The sequence below is a fragment of the Leptodactylus fuscus genome, chromosome 2 (assembly GCF_031893055.1).
Source record: "Leptodactylus fuscus isolate aLepFus1 chromosome 2, aLepFus1.hap2, whole genome shotgun sequence".
In the NCBI taxonomy this organism is placed as follows: domain Eukaryota; kingdom Metazoa; phylum Chordata; class Amphibia; order Anura; family Leptodactylidae; genus Leptodactylus; species Leptodactylus fuscus.
The window spans coordinates 227,100,668-227,119,773 of NC_134266.1; the positions used below are offsets into that span (position 1 = coordinate 227,100,668).

A 19,106-nucleotide genomic window follows, 5' to 3' on the forward strand; every position below is an offset into this window, starting at 1 on the left:
CATGTCTCCGTGGACCCCAGCAGCCATTAGCGCTGGGTCCACGGACCTCCCGACCCTCGGGGAGACCCGATCTCCATTTTAAAAGGGGCCGTTAATTAACGTCGGCGCGGCACAGAGCCTAAGCCGCGCCGACGTTAATCTACAGGGGCCGGTCGGGAAGCGGTTAAACTCAGACCGCCAGTATTGCAGATGCTGCTATACATTACAGCCGGCTAGCATGCACATCACATCGTCGTACTAGCTGGGAGTCGGACCATCACCGCTCCTAAGCATTTACCCGCTTTGTCTCTGATGAGCTAGGAGAGATATACTAGCAGAAACGCGTCAGACTATATAGGGATCTACATTAATGTGCGACCTACTCTTTGGTGTGAATGATTTGTTTAGGTGATTGTTAGCTTTAGTGTCGGGGGACGAAAAGGAGCCCTCAAGTTTAGTGATCAGTTGGGGTTGTAGCTGTGCCCCACTGGTCTTAGTAAGTGTATGGTTGTTAGCCCCTTTTGGGTGCATGCCGGAAGTGAAGTGAAATATAACTATCTAGACTGCAACTATTGGTATACCTTCACGAGCTATTTATGCAATCACCTAGTACACTCTACCCTTTAAAACTTTATTTATTATCAATGAGGTTTACATCAGCTTTTAATAATAACTAATAAAATTTATATTTTATTGTACCTTTATACTGTGCTTGTGGAAGCACTCAAAGTAAGCAAATCCTACTAATATTATAAATGTGAAAGTTTGTGTGTTTGGATGTTTGTGTGTTTCTTCCTCAATCACGCAAAAACGACTGAACGGATTTTAATGAAATTCGGCACATAGATAGATTGTAACCTCGATTAAAACATAAGCTATTTTTTATCCCAGTAAATGACATGGGTTCTCGACTGTTATGAATTTATGTTCACATACTATATTACACTGCTCTTATCTCAACTTCAGGGAAAGCCAGGACTGTTATCTCTCTGTGATTTGTTTTCAGATATTTGCATATTATCTGATCTGCTCCAGGCACTGCTGACATACAGTATTGACAGGGGCAAACACCTTGAAAGGGATCCTATCATACAAACGCTTTTTATTCTGAGTAACATGTTGGAATAATCTTAAAAAAGGCTATTCTTCTCCTACCTTTCGTTGTTTTCTCCGCACCACCAATCTCTTGAAATCCTGGTTTTTGTCGCTATGCAAATGAATTTTCTCGCAGCACTGGGGGTGGGCCCCAGCACTCAAACAGCACTGGGGGCGTCCCCAATTCTGCGAGAGAACTCTCTCCAGCGCCGCCTCCATCTTCTTCAACAATTTCCTCTTCACCCGTCTTCTTCCGGTGCAGGTTTCAGACTTGTAGACCTCGGGCCTCAGGCAGAGAAGACTGTGCATTCCCACAGGCCACAAGAAAATGGCCGCTTACACAGTATTGTAAACGGCCATTTTCTCGTGGCCTGTGGGCATGCGCAGTCTGCTCTGCCTGAGGCCCGAAGCCTAGAAGTCTGAATCCGCAGCACTTGGGTAGCCTTTTTTTAAAAATTAGCTTTTAATTCATCCTTTAAAAATTGCCCAGACGGCAAAAAACAACAACAAATGAAGTAACATAGTGAAAAAAGAGAGGAAAAAATGTAATAAAAACTCGCCGTAGCCGTAACGCGTCAGTAACGGAGAGTTTTTATTCACATTTTTTCTCTTTCTTTTCACTATGTTACGTTCATTTGTTGTTATTTGCCACCTGGGCAATTTTTAAAAGATGAATTAAAAGCTAATTTAAAAAAAAAGGCTACCCAAGTGCTGCGGATTCTGCTATCTTTTTGAAATATATTGATGATTGGTTTCATCGAGCCCTGAAGCACGGGTCGTGCACCTCGGGAGTGTTGTGGTGAGCTTTCTCCAAATTTTTCTACTTTTTGGCATTCTAGAAGTCTAAACCCTGCCTTGGAAGAAGAGGATATAAAGGCCGTTGCTGACAAAGATGGAGGTGGCGCTGGAGAGAGTTCTCTCACAGCATTGGGGATGCCCCTAGTGCTGTTTGAGCACTGGGGCCCGCCCCCAGTGCTGCGAGAGAACTCATTTGCATACAGACAAAAAACGGGATTTCAAGCGAACGGCGGTGCGGAGAAGACAACGAAAGGTAGGAGATGAATAGCCTTTCGTAAGGCTATTCCGATGTGTTACTAAAAAAAAAAAGCATTTGTATGATATAATCCTTTTAACCCCTTCCCGCCGATGGCATTTTTTGATTTTCATTCTTCGTTTTTGACTCCCCTCCTTCTAAACCCCATAACTTTTTTATTTCTCTGCTCCCAGAGCCATATGAGGTCTTAATTTTTGCGGGACAAATTTTTCTTCACGAAGCCACCATTAATTATTCTGTATAATGTACTGGGAAGCTGGAAAAAAATTCTGAATGGGGTGGATTTGAAGAAAAAATGCATTTCTGCGACTTTCTTACGGGCTTCAGTTTTACGGCGTTCACTGTGCAGCCAAAATGACATGTCCCCTGTATTCTGTGTTTCGGTGCGATTCCAGGGATACCAAATTTATATGGTTTTATTTACATTTTGACCCCTTAAAAAAAATTCAAAACTATGTTAAAAAATTTTTTTGCTAAAAGTCGCCATATTCTGACAGCCGTAACTTTTTTATAAGTCCGTGTACCGGGATGCATAGGGCGTCTTTTTTTGCGGGGCCAGGTGTACTTTTTAGTTCTACTATTTTTGGGAAATGCTATTGCTTTGATCACTTTTTATTCAAATTTTTATCAGAATCAAAACTGTGAAAAAACGGCGGCTTGGCACTTTTGACTATTTTTCACGGTATGGCGTTTACCGAACAGGAAAAATATTTTTATAGATTTGTAAAGCAGGCGATTTCGGACACAGGGATACCTAACATGTATGTATTTCACAGTATTTAACTACTTTTATATGTATTTTTTTTTTTGCATTTATTAGACCCCCTAGGGGTGTTGAACCCCATGGGGTCTGATCACTAATGCAATCATCATTTCTTTTGCAGGCTGCATAGACCAGCCTGCAAAGGAAAGAGATTGCAGACTGGCCAGGGAGCCTTGTAAAGGCTGTCATGGCAACGTCGGCCCTGGAGCATGTTGGGAAGGAGTTAATCCAAATTGGCAGTTTGCCAATTTTCAACACGCCTGGAAAAAGAGAATCTAATTTGTTGCAAATAACAACAGCTATAAAGAAATCCAGAAGTCACAGTTTTCCTCATCGCCAACAACATGCTCATTATATGGTGTCCCAACGAGCTACTGAGATACCTGAACATTCACAGACACAGATCGAGGAATGAGTTCAGCGGCAGGCCAGCTTGACAGCTTCCGAAACGCTGGAGTAGGCGGATCATCATCGCCAACAACACGCTCAATATATGGCTTCCCAGTGAGCTGCTGAGATACCAGAACAATCACGGGCACAGCGCGAGGAACAAGTTCAGCGGCAAGCCAGGCTTGGCAGCTGTCAAAACGCTGGAGCAGGTGGCTCATTGATGGCAGCAATTTGCTGAATATAGGCGAATCATTGACGCCAACAACATGCAGAAGAAGTCGCGGGCAGAAGCTAGTAAGGTATAAAAAGTAACAAAATTTATTAGTAATACAAAAAGGGACACATACAAGGTAGATAAAACGCCAAGGACAAAGACATGGACAATATACAAATAGGCTCTCCATAGGTATGAGTTAAGCTATATATGAACATATATACACATACAAAGTACAGTGGATCAGAGCTGTTAGTATGCTGATGACAAGATATATGCAAAACCAGATCTTATATAGGGAAGAAGTACAAAACCCCTAAAGTAGTAATATACCACATTGTGTTCAATAACAAATGTGAAAGACATTGCCATCAAGCACAGCATCAACCATAAAAGCCAGCACAGACTTCTAATATACAATGTAATAGCACAACAGACAACTCACATACCATACCACAAAAGAAACATGTAGGTAAGAGAAGGGAACATACCCATCTATGCTCATAAAAGAGTCCACGGCTCTGTCCCCTGATGCTCCCCATCGAACGCTTCGATGTGTGCCTTCTTCCGGGGGCCCCCGGAGGGCTTAAAGGGAAGCAAAGATGGCCATGAGCAGAAGCAGAGTTTGGAAAGTAAATAGAACCTGTTAAAAAAGCAGCAGGGGCCACTGGGCACCCTAAACACAGGCCCCCTAGGACTTTGCTCCTTGCCTTCACCCAGTGTACTACCAGGAGCCAACAAGGTACCAACCGCCACAAAAACAGAGGTGAGCTGCGTAGCAGGGGAGGGAACCTAATAACTAAGCAACTCTTCCCCCTAGACTTCAGGAGGGTCCCAAAAGGACAACCACACCCCTCAATCCTTGTGAACATACAAAAATAAATAAATAAAATTAAAATAAATAAATAGGGGGCGTGGCCTGTACCTTCATGAGAGTGGTCGCATAGTCTGCAGCTTCCGCTCTTCTCGTTGGTTTTTCTGGTCCAACCACCTAGCTGTCGGCCCCTATGGGGAGAAAGCAGCCCCTGACAGTTCCTGCCGCATCTCCCGCTCCTCCAGTGGCCTCTGGTCAATCCTCCTTGCAGGGGTTCCTCCACCTGGCTCCATCCATGCTGTGGCCTAGCACAAGGCGGCAGCCATGTTGCCTGGCCTTGCTGGCTCCGGACAGCAGAACACAGCGCTCTCCCCTGCCTGCCAGCACTGCACAACACACAGCAGAGACGTCCTCGCTGGAGCCTAAAGCTTCTGGTCCCATATTGACCTCTGAACCCCCGCTGCCATCAATCTCACCTCCAGGAACCTTGTCCTTTCCCCCTCTGCTGGACTATAATATGTGTGGGAGCCATGTCCTCTGGGCTCTCCCACTATCTCTGCTGGGGCTCCTCCGATAGGATCCAAACTCTCTGTCCTGCAGTCTACTACGGGCTCTCCCCTGCACCCTATAGGGACCCCTGCAGCTGGGCTGGAGAAGTCAGATGTCTCCCCTAAGGTAGTGCAGCGTCCCCCTTCTGGGCCTCCGGTGCTATGCCCTCCTCAGGTTGCCTTGCCCCCTGGACAGTGCTGATGCAGATATAAGGGCTACCCCATCTCTGTCTCCATATGCCGTGGACTCTCCTTCGCCGTCCACTCTCACCCCCTAGCCTGGTTTGCAAAGTGAACGTGTGCCTCCAGACTCTATGGTCCCTGCTCCATGGCGTCAATTGCTTGCTAATTTGCCTTCCAGGGCTGACTTTCATGCTCTTGTCTCTGAAGTGAAAACTGCCTGTCAGGCAGAAATACAAGCTGAAATTTCTATGCTGCGGCAAGATCTCCAAGGCATTGCTAATAGGGTTGAGACCCTTGAGAGTGACCATGATCAGACCCGCTCTTCTCTGTCGTATTTCATGTGCTATCCTCTTTTTGCCATATCCCAATGGCTAATTGTGTTACTTTAAATGTGAAGGGTCTGGGCTCCAATATCAAATGTCGCATGGTGCTCCGTGAACTTCGGTCTGTCCAGGCGGATATGGCATTCCTACAGGAGACACATTTTGACCAGACGGGCTTCTTTAATTTTGCCCGCCATTATTATTTGTAATATTTATGCCTCCAATGCTTCTCAGATCCCTTTCCTCAGGCAGATTTTGTGGCGACTTCAAAATTTCTCGGGTGCGGCGCTTCTTTTGGGAGGAGATTTAAATATGATCTTTTCTGAACAGGTAGACCGTTTGTCTCTTGTGGATGCCCCTTTGGGTGCTTCTCAGTCACGCCTTGCCCTGGATTTCAGACATCTCATTCGATCTGCAGCTCTCTATGATCTCTGGAGGGTCAATAATCCTACTGCCCGCTCTTACACTTTCTACTCCCATCCTCATAACACTCATACCAGGATAGACTACTTTTTTGGTAACACGTTGACACTCCGTCTCTTGACGAGTGCGGACATTGGGCCTATCTCGTATTCCGATCATGGTTCTGTCTCAGTTTCTCTGTTTTCTGCACCCTTCCCTTCTAGAAGATGTCATTGGCATCTTAACAAATCTCTATTGCATTCCCTCCCTTCCCGTGAAACTCTCTGTCAGCACCTCTCGGACTATTTCAGCACTAATGCTGGTTCGGTTCAGCCTCATTCGGTCCTCTGTGAAGCTCATAAGGCTGTGATAAAGGGGCATTGCATCGCCTTAGCTATCCGCATGAAGAAGGATAGGTTGTCTAGGGAGGTAGCGTTGCGTGCTCGGATAAAATCTCTGACAGAGCGCCTGGCGGCCCGTGCCTCTACTGCCCTACTCCGCCAGCTGGTTATTGCCCGGACAGACCTGCAAGATGTTCTCTCACAGGCCACCCAACATCTGATACTATATAGTCGTCAGAGGTATTATGAGAAGGGTAATAAAGGGTTGCTAGCTAGAGCCCTCCGGGATAGGCAGGTCTCTTTTTTTTCATATTTCTCTTTTGGGGAGGATCTCAGCGGTCAAGATGTCCCTTCTTCCCAAACTCCTCTATTATTTTGAGACTCTTACTGTTGTGGTTCCTAGAGGTGAGCTCCGGTCCCTTCAGAAGAGTGTGTTTCAATTTATCTGGAATGCTAAATGACATCGCATCCCTCAATCTGTGATGCTTGATGGCAAGGGAGGACTGGCTGTTCCACATTTGTTGCTTTACTATTGGGCAGCCCATCTCCGGGTTATCCCGTTTTGGGCGGCTCCACAGGCCTACACTAAGTGGGTTGAAGTGGAGATGCTTTGGTTGGGCCCTGTCCACCCCAATGCCTTTTTATGGTCCCACTCCCCCCCCTCGCTTGCCATTCCACTTCTCGGTCCCATTAAGTTCACCAGGGAAATTTGAAATGTGTGCTCTAAATGATTCTCATTAGCTTCCCATTCATCCTCGATGGTTTCGTTTCTCTATAACCCGCTCCTCCTGGGGGGACTCTCATCTGCCATGGCGCACCCATGGTGCAGGCGGGGTCTGTTTCATGTTGCTGATCTGGTTGATCCTTTGACGTTGGAGCTCAGGCCCTTTGAATACTTTACCTCTACATGTACCTCTAAGTATGCTGGTCACTGAGTGGCTGCATTATAGACAGATAGCACATTTTGTTAAAGCGCAGTTGTGCTCCTTAAGGGTCTCACCTCCCACGGAGTTTGAGAAATTATGTTGCATGGGCACCTCCACTAGGGGCCTCATTTCTGCTATTTATAGACTTCTTTCTTTATCGGAGTTGTCCTTCCCCCGTCACACAGGTATATGTCCAGAAGGGAGGAGGCTCTAGGATGTCAGATCCTGCCTGCTTGTTGGCAGATCATTTAGTCTCGGGCTGCTAAGTCTTCCTCCCGCATCACCTACTGAGAAACCCAGTATAAAATCCTCATGTATTGGTACCACACGCCCGCACTCTTGCATAAGCTTAATCCTGCTATCTCTCCACTTTGTTGGTGTTGTCAGTCCTTGTTGGGCATGGTGTTTCACCTGTTTTGGGATTGCCCTCTCCTCCATCCTTTTTGGGAGGAAGTGCAACTCATCACGGAGGGTCTTTTTGTCCAGGGAGCCTCGTTGGACCCAATGGTCTATTTGCTTAATCTCCCTCCTAGGCAACTGGGCAAGAAGACCTCCAATCTGTTTCTGTACTTGTGTACTTGGGCGAAGACTCTTACTGCCCGTCACTGGAAAGATGTGCTCCCGCCCACCAGGTTTGAATTGATAGCGCAACTAAAGGATGTGCGCAGCCTTGAATATATGGCGGCCACATTAAATCACACGGTGGAAAGCTTCAACCCTGTTTGGGCATCCTGGGATGCTTACTGTGTCACTAACGGTCTTTGATTCCCTTTTTTCTCCTGTTCACCTGTGCTTCCCTTATACTATTTTCCCCCTCCCCCCCCCCCCATTTCTTCTCCTTCCCTAGTGTTGTCTAGTGTCTTTTGACTGTTCTTTGCAATTTATCAGTTGCTCGTTACGGTCCTAGGTGGCCGTGGATGTTTTATTACATTTTTGTGATATTGATGTTTTCCATGCATATGTTTTTGCTGGAAAAATTTATTGAAAAACTTAATAAAAATTAGTTATAAAATAAATAAATAAATAAATAAATGGAAGAGTGCCGTTATGGGCCAGTCATCCCTCTTGATCTATAAAAATTCCCCATGTGGAACGTCTTGGCGAACATCTGGTGGTCCCTCTCATACCATCTTGTGGTTCTCTGCCCTTCATCTCTGGTATTCTGTTACCGCCCTACAGTGGTTGCTACTCCTAGGGAAATTACTAACCAAGACTGTCAGCTTTACAGAGGTATATAACACAGCCAGAGGTAAGAGGACATGAAAGAACTTCTTTATGGACCATCCACCTTTCCCTAGGAATTCTGGGAAACTGTGTGTAAGTAAGTTTTTCTAGAAATATTACCTTTTGCCATAATATTGCTAGAATTAAAAAGCAGTATCAGTTTGTAATGGTAAGGGCATAGCCAGTTCTTTTTCACTGATGACCTGACCTAAGCATCTGGGAACCCCATTGGTGAACTGTTTAAAGGGCCTATGAGCATTGTGACCCCTCCACAGTTTACATGGCACATTGTATGCTTTACTGCACTCACATAGTATAATTATAGCATGGTTCTCTTCACTGGTTCTTTGGGACAAGCCTGTAAATTCTGTACATCAGACGTCCACTATGAAACAAACAGCAAGCAATGTAAACAGGGAAGGGGTCACATGGCTCAGCACCTTCAAAGAGATAATCAGAAGGGGTCCTGGGTGTCAGCCCCCGCTGTTCTCTTACTGATAATCTCTTCTGAAGATAGGTTAGCTGGATACACCCTTAATGCAAGGTATGTAGTATGTAGAAGTAACACTATTGCTTCCACAATATCAATTAAATATCAATTAAAATTTTGCCTATTTGTATCCTGTCCTAGGTCACAGTAAAATCCTATCATGTGGATCCCTCTGCTGGTGATAGTAGTTCTAGTTCTCCTCTACAGATGGCACCTACAGAGTCAGATCCTAGAGAATCTCTCAGATAAATACGTCTTCATCACTGGATGTGACAGTGGATTTGGAAATGTGTTGGCAAAGCAGCTGGACAAACGTGGAATAAAGGTTCTTGCGTCTTGTCTGACAAAGAAAGGGGCCGAAAATCTGAAGAAAGAAGCATCAAGTCGATTACAAACAGTAATACTAGACTTAGCTGATGGTGAGAGTGTGAGCTCTGCTGCCAAGTGGATTGCCAATATTGTTGGAGATCACGGTGAGTAAAATATATATGTAAAAAAAAAACTGTCCGCACTGTCATAAAACAAACGGTGCACATTCATAGATCCAAGCCAAGAACCTATCCACAGCAAAATGAAAAAATGTCAGCACTAAAAAACAGAAAATATAAAACTTTATTCACCCATTTCTGCAATGCTTTAGCTGTTCCATCGAGACTTTTTCACAAGGCTTTATGGAAGAGCAAATATCTACAAAAATTTACTTTGTACTTCTTTATGCCACTGATCTCTCCTGAAGACATGGGGCACTTTTTCCTTATGTTAGGTTCAGTGTTAATCTGATAGAGAGTGTTAAATGCTTCAGTATATGCTATACTACAGGTACGCCTCCCATGAATCATATCTAAAATTATACAAAGTGCCTTTAAATCTATGATAAAAAGCAACAGGGATTTAGGGTCCTTTTGCATGGTCTGGCCGGGCAGGCAATGACCGTACCCAGTAACATCAATTGGCTGTGGCAGTGGGCAGTGTAGTTTTTGTGCCACACGAAACAACCTTCACATACTATGGTCGGAGACCTTGTATTCATACCTGATGAGAAAGTCTCCTAGAAAGTACTAGTCTCCTAAAGTACCAGTGATGAACCAGACCTGTGAGTGAATGTGCTTTCTGTGTTCAGCTTAGTAACCAGAAACCCAGTTGTCCCTTCCTTGGGTAAGCTGCTGTACAGAATGAGCCATGTTCATGTGTGGACTATGACAACAATAGGTGAGTTCCTGCCCTGTTACATCATGTATAGTGCTGATTTTATTCTTATAATAATACATTTTATTTATATAGCACCAACATATTCCGCAGCGCTGTACAATTTGTAGGGTTCAAATACAGACAGAAAGATACATTACAAAGAAAGTAATTTCACACAATGGGACTGAGGGCCCTGCTCGCAAGAGCTTACAATCTATGAAGTAGAGAGGGTGACACAAGAGGTAGCAGGGGCGGCATCGGTAGCATTGCTTATACAGTTGTCAGACAATTTTGTAATAGAGGTTACTGTCATTACACAAACATAAAACTTTATGAGCCGTCACCAGTCGTGTCCTTTAACATGTGGATGGAGCTTGGACATATAAGGTTAGCCTGAAATGGCATCATATCATGTGGGGTAATGTGGGAGCGGGGACAGAGGAGGGTTAGATTTTGGGGTTTCTAATTACGGTACAGAAGGGTTTCCATTAGGAATTGGGATAGGCCTGTCTGAAAAGATGTGTCTTTAGTTTGCGCTTGAAGCTGTAGAAATTGGGAGTTAATCTGACTGTCTGGGGTAGAGCATTCCAGAGAAGTGTTGCTACTCGGGAGAAGTCTTGTATACAAGCGTGGGAAGTTCTGATAATAGAGGATGTAAGTGTTAGGTCATTGAGTGAACGGAGAGCACAGGTTGGGCAGTAGACAGAGATGAGGGAGGAAATGTAGGGAGGTGCAGCATTATGGAGAGCCTTGTGGATGAGAGTGATAACTTTATATTTTATTCTATAATGAATAGGTAGCCAATGTAGCAACTGGCACAGAGCAGAGGCATCACTGTAGCGTCTAGCCTGATAGATGAGCCTGGCTGCTGCATTCAGAATAGATTGTAGAGGGGAGAGTTTAGTGAGGGGAAGACCGATTAGTAAGGAGTTACAGTAGTCAAGGCAAGAATGAATCAGAGAGACAATAAGTGTCTTTAGTGTATCTCTGGTAAGGAAAGGGCGTATTCTGGAGATGTTTTTGAGGTGAAAGTAACATGAGCGTGTGAGCGATTCAATATGGGGGGTGAAGGAAAGGTCTGAGACAAACATAACCCCGAGGCAGCGGGCATTCTGCCTAGGAGTTATAGAAAGGCCTGAGACTGCAATGGATATATCAGGGACAGATCTATTAGATGGTGGAAACAGTAGTAGTTCAGTCTTTGAGAGATTCAGTTTCAGATAGAGTGAGGACATGATATTTGAGACAGCAGAAAGACAGTCACTGGTGCTCTGTATTAGTGCAGGAGTGACGTCACGGGAAGATGTGTATAATTGGGTGTCATCAGCATAAAGATGGTACCAGAAGCCAAATCTGGTGATGGGCTGTGTAGAGAGAGAAGAGCAGGGGGCCTAGGACCAATCCCTGAGGAACCCCAACATCAAGGGAAAGAGGGGAAGAAAGAGAGCCTGCAAATGATACACTGAAAGTGCGGTCTGAGAGATAAGAGGAGAACCAGGAGAGCGCAGCGTCCTTGAGGCCAACTGAGTGAGGCATAGTGAGGAGAAGTTGATGGTCAACAGTGTCAAATGCTGCAGAGAGGTCCAGAAGAATAAGAAGAGAGAAGTCACCATTAGATTTAGCCATCAGGAGATCATTGGAGACTTCTGTGAGGGCCATTTCAGTAGAGTGCAGAGCGCGGAAACCAGATTGTAAGGGGTCAAGCAGAGAGTTAGCAGAGAGATAGCGGATTAAACGAGAATAGACCAGGCGTTCCAAGATTTTAGAGATGAAGGGGAGGTTAGAGACAGGTCGATAGTTAGCAGCACAGAATGGGTCCAGGGAGGGTTTTTTTCAGTAGCAGGGTTATAACAGCATGCTTGAAGGAGGTTGGGGATATTCTAGAAGAGAGAGAGAAGTTAAATATTTTAGTAAGGTACGTCGTGACAGCAGACGACAGAGACTGGAGAAGGTATGAGAGGAAGGGGTCACTATGGCAGGTTGCAGGGCGAGATGAAGAAAGTAGCTGGGAGACTTCCTCTTCTGTAACAGGTTCAAAAGATGAGAATGGACAGTCTGAGGTGCGGTTGGTGAGGGGATCAGTACTATGGTAGGTATGGAAATCAATGCCACCTGGGGATTGGGAAGTTATTTACTGACGGATCTTATCAATTTTATCATGGAAATAAGTGGCCAGGTCATCAGCACTAAGGTCTGTGAATGGCATCTGCACCTTGGGTGTGAGTAAGGAGTGAAAAAGTTTCAAAAAGCCTTTTAGGGTTGCTGGAGAGAGGAGGTGAGGGTGGTGAAATAGGCTTGTTTGGTGAGATAAAGGGCAGAACTATATGTTGTAAGCATAAATTTGAAGTGGAGGAAATCTGCAGGTGAACGTGGTTTTCTCCACAGACGTTCGGCACACCTAGAGTACCGCTGAAGAAAACGTGTCTGTGACGTGTGCCAGGGTTGCTGCTCTTGCACAGTTTAGTCGCAGAATACAGCTTGTGAGAGTAGATTATATGGGTTAGTCTGTAGTTTACCTCTCAGGTACATTAGCATGTCAATACAGCAACACAAGAAAGAACACACTGGAAAGAAACTAACTATAGACATACAGCATGGTGAGAACAGACAAGTCTCCATAGCATACTATTACACTGTATTCGCACATAACAATAAGAACATCGCCAACTATTGTCAGGAAGCTGTAAGTTCCTCCAACACAGTATAAAACAATAAGTCTATACCCGTTGCATATATGTATATACCAACAGTTGCCTCCTATGTGGGACTTTACGAGTGGAGGGGGGAGCCACCTCATCCAATGCATTTTTAAGGGTTTCATTAAACATTATAGTGACTGGTGGTCCTGCATAGTGACCATAGATCATTGACTTAAAAAAAAAAAAAAAAAAAAAAAAAAAAAAACCTTCAATAGTACAAACAATGTAGTAAACATTCCTATTAAATAAATTGTTAACCAGTTATCTCCAATGTTTTTCAGGATTATGGGGTCTTGTGAACAATGCTGGTTTTGGATTTACATTTGGTCCTAATGCCTGGCAAACAAGAGCAGATGTTGCTAAGGTGCTGAATATCAATTTAGTGGGACTCTATGACATGACAGTGCAATTGTTACCTCTCATCATAAAGGCAAAGGGGCGAATTGTCAATACTTCAAGCTGTGGAGGAAGACTACCTACTGTTGGGGGAGGATATTGTCCATCTAAGTTTGGTGTTGAAGCTTTTTCAGATAGTCTCAGGTAAACAATGTCGATGTTCCTATGTTTTGAAAAATAGTAGGCAATGGAGAATAAATGAAAATGTAAAATGACAACCAGTCAAACATTACAGAAATACAGTCAAACACAATTGTCACACTCATCCAAGAGATCAGACCAAAGCTGGGCAAGCTAGCCCCTTCTCCAGGCCAGGGAATGACCTCAAAGGTATAAGTTAGGGCTTATTATCATCATCATTGACGTTCTTGAAATCAGCCATAAAACTCTAGTTCTGTAACAGGGTATAATTTATGGCTGAGGCAATACTTTGCTTTATTTGCTGCAGATTTTCTTGCAGTTTTTTTTTAGCCAAAGCCAGTAGTGGATCCCATTCCTTTCATAACCATTCTTGGTGTTGGCTTAAAAAAAAAAAACTGCAAACAAAATCTACAACAAAAAAAAGCTGGGGCCTCCACCTAAGGCTAAGGCCCCACGGGACGATCTGCAGCGCTAAAGCGCTGTGGGAAAAACCACGGCTGGAACGCATCGAAGTTCTTTACGCAGTGCTTTGAAAGCACCCCAAATGTAAAGCACCATGGAATTAATGGTGCTATATAAATAAACAATAATAATAATAATAATAATAATAATAATAGAAAGTTCACAGAGTTTTCCTCCGCAGACTTTCTGTTACCAATATATCTACCGGAAAGCCACCAGCGTTTTCGTAGATATAATTGAAATGCTGTGATTTCTAAAACTGCGCCGATTGTCAAAATCACAGAGTGTCCGAGCTGCAGCTTTTCCTGCTAAGTGGGCATGGTATTTGCATGGATCCCACGCACTTTGCAGATACTGTAAAATGCTGCGATTTTTCCTGCAGTGTTTCCGCCGCGGGCAAATCGCGGCCTTTCTGTCCCCTGGGGCCCTGTCTTTAATGAGTTATTTTGTAGCTAAACCTGCAGCATCAACTCGGTTATCAGTTTATCTGTTTATTATCTGATACCCGATTGGTATTTCTTGATATGGAAAAGAGGGGAAACGTGCTTTGGGTTGTTCCTTGACTTTGGCCTCAGCTCTAGATTCAGGGGAAAACAGTTTCTCCTTACTTAAATATGGATAAAATAGTGATTTACATGGGGGGAAGGTTTACATGTAAATGGGGCTCCATCATTTGGAAATTGTAGAAACACCTCCACAAGGTATATAGAAGATAAAATCCAGCTTCTCCAGGGCACAGAATATATCCAAAACGTACGTGGCATATTAAAATATAGCTTTTATTCCATTCCGACGATAAAAAAAAGTCACATCGACTTTATAGAATCAGCTCACCACACAGGGCTACGCGTTTCGGGAACATGTCCCTTCCTCATGGCATACCAAACTATATAACACAAACTCTTTATAAAACACACATGATTTGCTGATCCCACCCCTAATTATAAACCTGTAAGGATTGGAGTCAGGGTCAGGCAGTGCAAAGTGACACAGCTGGAAAGCAACACTGTGCAGCTAAGGACAAAAGGGGTCGTAGGCCCTGCGGCTATGACTATGCTGTAGTATCTGAGATGAGGCAGACCAATGCACTTCCTAATTGAAGTGCGCCTACCACGACTCCTTACACTGGATGGCGGCTAGGATAAGGGGAGAGGAGGCCCTGAAAGTGCTAGGGACTGGAGTCACGGGGTCACACCTAAACAGAAAGCACAGTGTAAATGCAATGCAAAACAAAAGACTAAACAGCATGGAACCAGGGAGGACCACAAGTCCCAGCAAGACACAGAAGAGAAGGCGAGGTCAGACGGGCAAGAGGTCGAGCCAGGAGATATAATAAAGGTACCAAATCAAAAGACAAGGGATAGTCAAAAATACAAGCCGGGTATAAAAACCAAGAGACATATGGAATACAAACAGACAGGGAATCAGACTGAGCAGGGGAACTAGGGAACACAAAGTGAATGGCTGGCAAGGATCCATGCCTGGGTGGGGATTAAATAGCAGCAGAAAACACACCTGATGGCTAACGGCATGGAGACTGAAAGCAAAGAAAAGATGAACCCTTAATGACCTAAGCACACCCAATAGAACTCCTAAAACGTCTCCCAGGGAGACGCCACGCAGCAAGGAGACCGCGGCGACTCCGTATCCTGACAAAACCAGTGTAAACCCAATTACACATCCACTTTAAATATAGATATTACCACATACAGAAAAGAAGAAAATAACCTACATATTCAAACAATCAACATCTAGACTATTACATATATTGCAATGTTCTATCTTATAAATACACTGACACTATATCAATATCAAATACAAGTTTAAATATAAAGCCACAATGTATAAATATTAAATAATATTCTATAATTATTATAGGATACATTTACCCCACATTAGTATTGTATGTTTCAAACGCACTCAACATTAAACTTCAGCTTGCAAGAGTCCGAGAACCTAATATTAACATTTCTCCTTCTGTACCACGGTACTAGGATTAGATTTATAACCAAGTTACTGCTGACAGACTCCCTTTAACAACAGTTTAGAGTGAGCTGTAGGCATGCCCTATGACCTGTGTAAAGGCTGGGAGGGGGCTGCTGTGAGCATCCCCTATTATCATTGATGTGATCTTGTGATATTTGCCTCAAGCTATATAATCTTGGAGTTATCTTCACTGTAGTTCAATTTCTGATAATAGTGAGGTGCCAGTTAATTAGTGATTTCTACAGAACAGGAAGTGTCAGCCTATTATGAGGCTCAGTGACCAAAGTGACTACTGCAGGACAGAAAGTTAGAAAAAATCTTGCTTCCAAATATAAAACATATGTTTCACATGAAAACATGATTACAAGAACTTGTCATTCCATGTATTACCAGTAACAATTCCTGAGGATCACTTAAATGTTTTGCTCATGATAATGAAAATTTGAGTACCATTACTTTGAAGATGTACATTTAGGCCACTGAAGCAATAATATATATGTCATCTTTCCTATGCAGAAGAGAGCTTCGACATTTTGGTGTGAAGGTTTCTATCATTGAGCCGGGTAGCTTTAATACTGGATTGGGGGCAATAGAACCTCATTTGAAGAATCTAGAGCGCCTGTGGTCAAATCTTAATCCAGATATAAAAACTTATTACGGAGAACAGTACTATCATCAATGTGAGTAAACATATTCTTCTTTTCGGGGAAATATTTCAAACTTGAAGAACTTAGTGATATATCTGGTATAGACGATTACTTTGTGCATGTTGCCATCAATAACCTGTAGATGATTTCTATGTTTTGCTTATACACACAGATGCCCAGGGCTTGGCGTCTCTTATTGGCAGTGCCAGCCCCAAACTCTACATTGTAACAGACTGCATGGAGCATGCCTTGACTGCAGTTCATCCTTGGACAAGATATTCTCCTGGATGGGACTGCAAGCTCTATTACCTTCCTTTATCTTACTTACCTACTGCCTTAGCCGACTATCTGCTGTGTCGTTCAGCACCCAAACCTGCAAAAGCTGTGATGTAAACATTTTTATTCTTCTCACTATTTACAGTCGTGCATTCTATATATACTAAAGAACAATCGTGCCAAAGTAATTTTCATTATGGTAACATGGATTCCAATCAGATTATTTTTTATCTTAAAAATGTTCTGCCAACTAATTTAATCCTACTAATATTATAAATGTGAAAGTTTGTGTGTTTGAATGTTTGTTCCTCAATCCCACAAAAACGGCTCAATGGATTTGCCTGAAATTTGCCACATACATAGATTGGAGCCCCGAATAAAACATAGGCTACTTTTTATCCCAGTAAATTACGTCACTTCACGATCGCTTTGAACGAATTTAGGTTCAGCCTACACTAAAGGACCTGTGATAACATCATCACAGGTCCTTGAGCCGTTCTCTGATAGGATCACGTTATTGGGTGGGCGGAGCTACACACTATTTTATGGGCAGAGCTATATAGGATAAAACCGAACACTGAGAAATCTGCAGAAAATGGAGTTTCATGGAAGATCAGGAGTGTACAGAACATGTAGGCTGTGCGTGGGCAAGAGGAGTATATCAGGTGTAGAGTTTGTATGAGTACAACGGGAGGGGATGTGGTGTTGAGCCTCTGATTGGGGAGGGGGAAGAACTGTGGCAAATTTCAGCAACATCCGTTCAGCCGTTTCTAACACAGAAGCTCCTCACACATTCACATAACCAAACCCCTGTAATCAAAATGACCAGATGTAGCAGAGCTTAGGCAGCGCTATAGCACAGTTCACTGAGTTCTCCATATGCAAAGATGTACATACAGCTGGGTATCCTGCACATATGCAGCAATGTAGCAGTGCCGAGACGCGGGAGCAAGTGGATCAAACTGTGGCTAATTTCAGCCACATCTGTGTAGCCCTTTCAAACATAGAAGCTGATCAGAAACCCCTGTAATCCAAATGGCCAGATGTAGCAGAGCTTAGGTGGCACTGTAGCACAGCCGAGTAGGCTCTCCATATGCAGTTATGTATATACAGCTGGGCATGCTGCCCATATGCAATGATGTAGTACAGCCGAGACGCGGGAGCATGCAGCTCATCGACAACAATTGGCTAAATATAAGCGGATCATCACCAACAACAACACGCATACACTAGTATATAATATGTAGCTGATTTTGCTAACAATCCAAAAAAAAAATCTATGGGGTATGAGAAATTATCACTTTTATGTCTAATGCACTATTAAAATGCCAAAAACCCTTCAACTCTGAAGGGGATCCTTAAAGAGAGGAGGGTTTAACATATTAAACTAGCAACACAGATAGATAGGTGAAGGTAACGTCTTTTGAGCCATAAAATTTGTTCCTAAATGACATATTAATTTATTTCACAATATGCAAATAAGTAATCTGGATCACTGAGGGCTTTGTAGTTCCAAAGTGCCAGCCCCACCGTGTGGGATTTTCCTGTCAGCTGGTTAATTGATTTATTGCTTCACTCTGTGTAATAGCAGTCTCTTATCTACAAACATAGTAGTATTAGAAGTGTTCAAAGTAGTAGAGTGTACAACCAGCAATTATACAGGGTGTCTTTTCAATCTCTTCTACATAGACTAATATGTTGAAAGCTGTTTGTGGTTGGACTTTGTGAACTCCTCCCAATAAAGCACCAGTGTGAACTTGCAGAAAGTCCTCTATGTGTCTTACTTGCCTGGTAATCAACTCCCCAAGGTCCCGAAGTTACATATGGTGGAGGATGCGGACAAACAAGTGTCATTGCTGGGTGCAACAGGCCTTCAAAGTTAACAGTTTTCAGCTGTGTATGTCTTGGGTGAAGGCTGCTACTGGGCTAAAGGACAATACCAGAGCTATAGATGAGTTGGTCCAGAAGTTGGTGCTCTCTAATATGCTGCAGCAAGAGTGAATTACTTGCTGATCAAGCAAATGGCAGTGCTCCAGAAAATGGTGGCAGTACAGACAAGTGTACCTCTAGCCGCTACTGTCAGTGATGTCCATGAAAAGGTACACGCCTCATTAGAGAAAATGACTGCTGAAGACATGTGGAGGCCTACTTGACTATTTTTGAGCGCAATACAGATAAGGAAAAGCTGCCTAGGGAGCAGTCGGCGGAGGTATTGGCTCCCTACCTGACCGGCGAGCCACACAAAGCGTATTTTGATTTAACTGTACAAAACTCTAAGGACTACAGTGAATTGAAAACCAAAATACTGGCCCGTTTAGGAGTCAGTGTGGCAGTCCAGGCACAGTGCATGCAGCAGTGGTCCTTTTCTCTGGAAAAACCGCCACAGTCCCAGATGTATGACATTTTCCACCTGATCCAAAAATGGTTATATCCTGAGACACTTACCCCAGAACAGATGGTGGAAAAGGTCAGAATGGAACGCTATCTATGTGCTCTCCCTACTCCATTGCAGCACTGTTGACTGAGAAGTATACTAACATAAAAAATTTTGAGATTCAGTTTCAG

General features: G+C 43.6%; 1 protein-coding gene across 1 annotated transcript in view; it reads left to right on the forward strand.

Annotated features, from left to right (window-relative positions):
* LOC142195736 (retinol dehydrogenase 7-like) overlaps positions 1-18,289 on the forward strand; it is a 41,975-nt gene extending 23,686 nt beyond the window's left edge. The window contains exons 2-5 of the mRNA XM_075265753.1: positions 8,888-9,219; positions 12,915-13,173; positions 16,135-16,298; positions 16,438-18,289. Coding sequence (XP_075121854.1) covers positions 8,907-9,219; positions 12,915-13,173; positions 16,135-16,298; positions 16,438-16,658 — 957 coding nt within the window. The 5' untranslated portion in view covers positions 8,888-8,906 and the 3' untranslated portion in view covers positions 16,659-18,289. The remainder of the gene's footprint in view (positions 1-8,887; positions 9,220-12,914; positions 13,174-16,134; positions 16,299-16,437) is intronic.
* Positions 18,290-19,106: the final 817 nt, after the last annotated feature.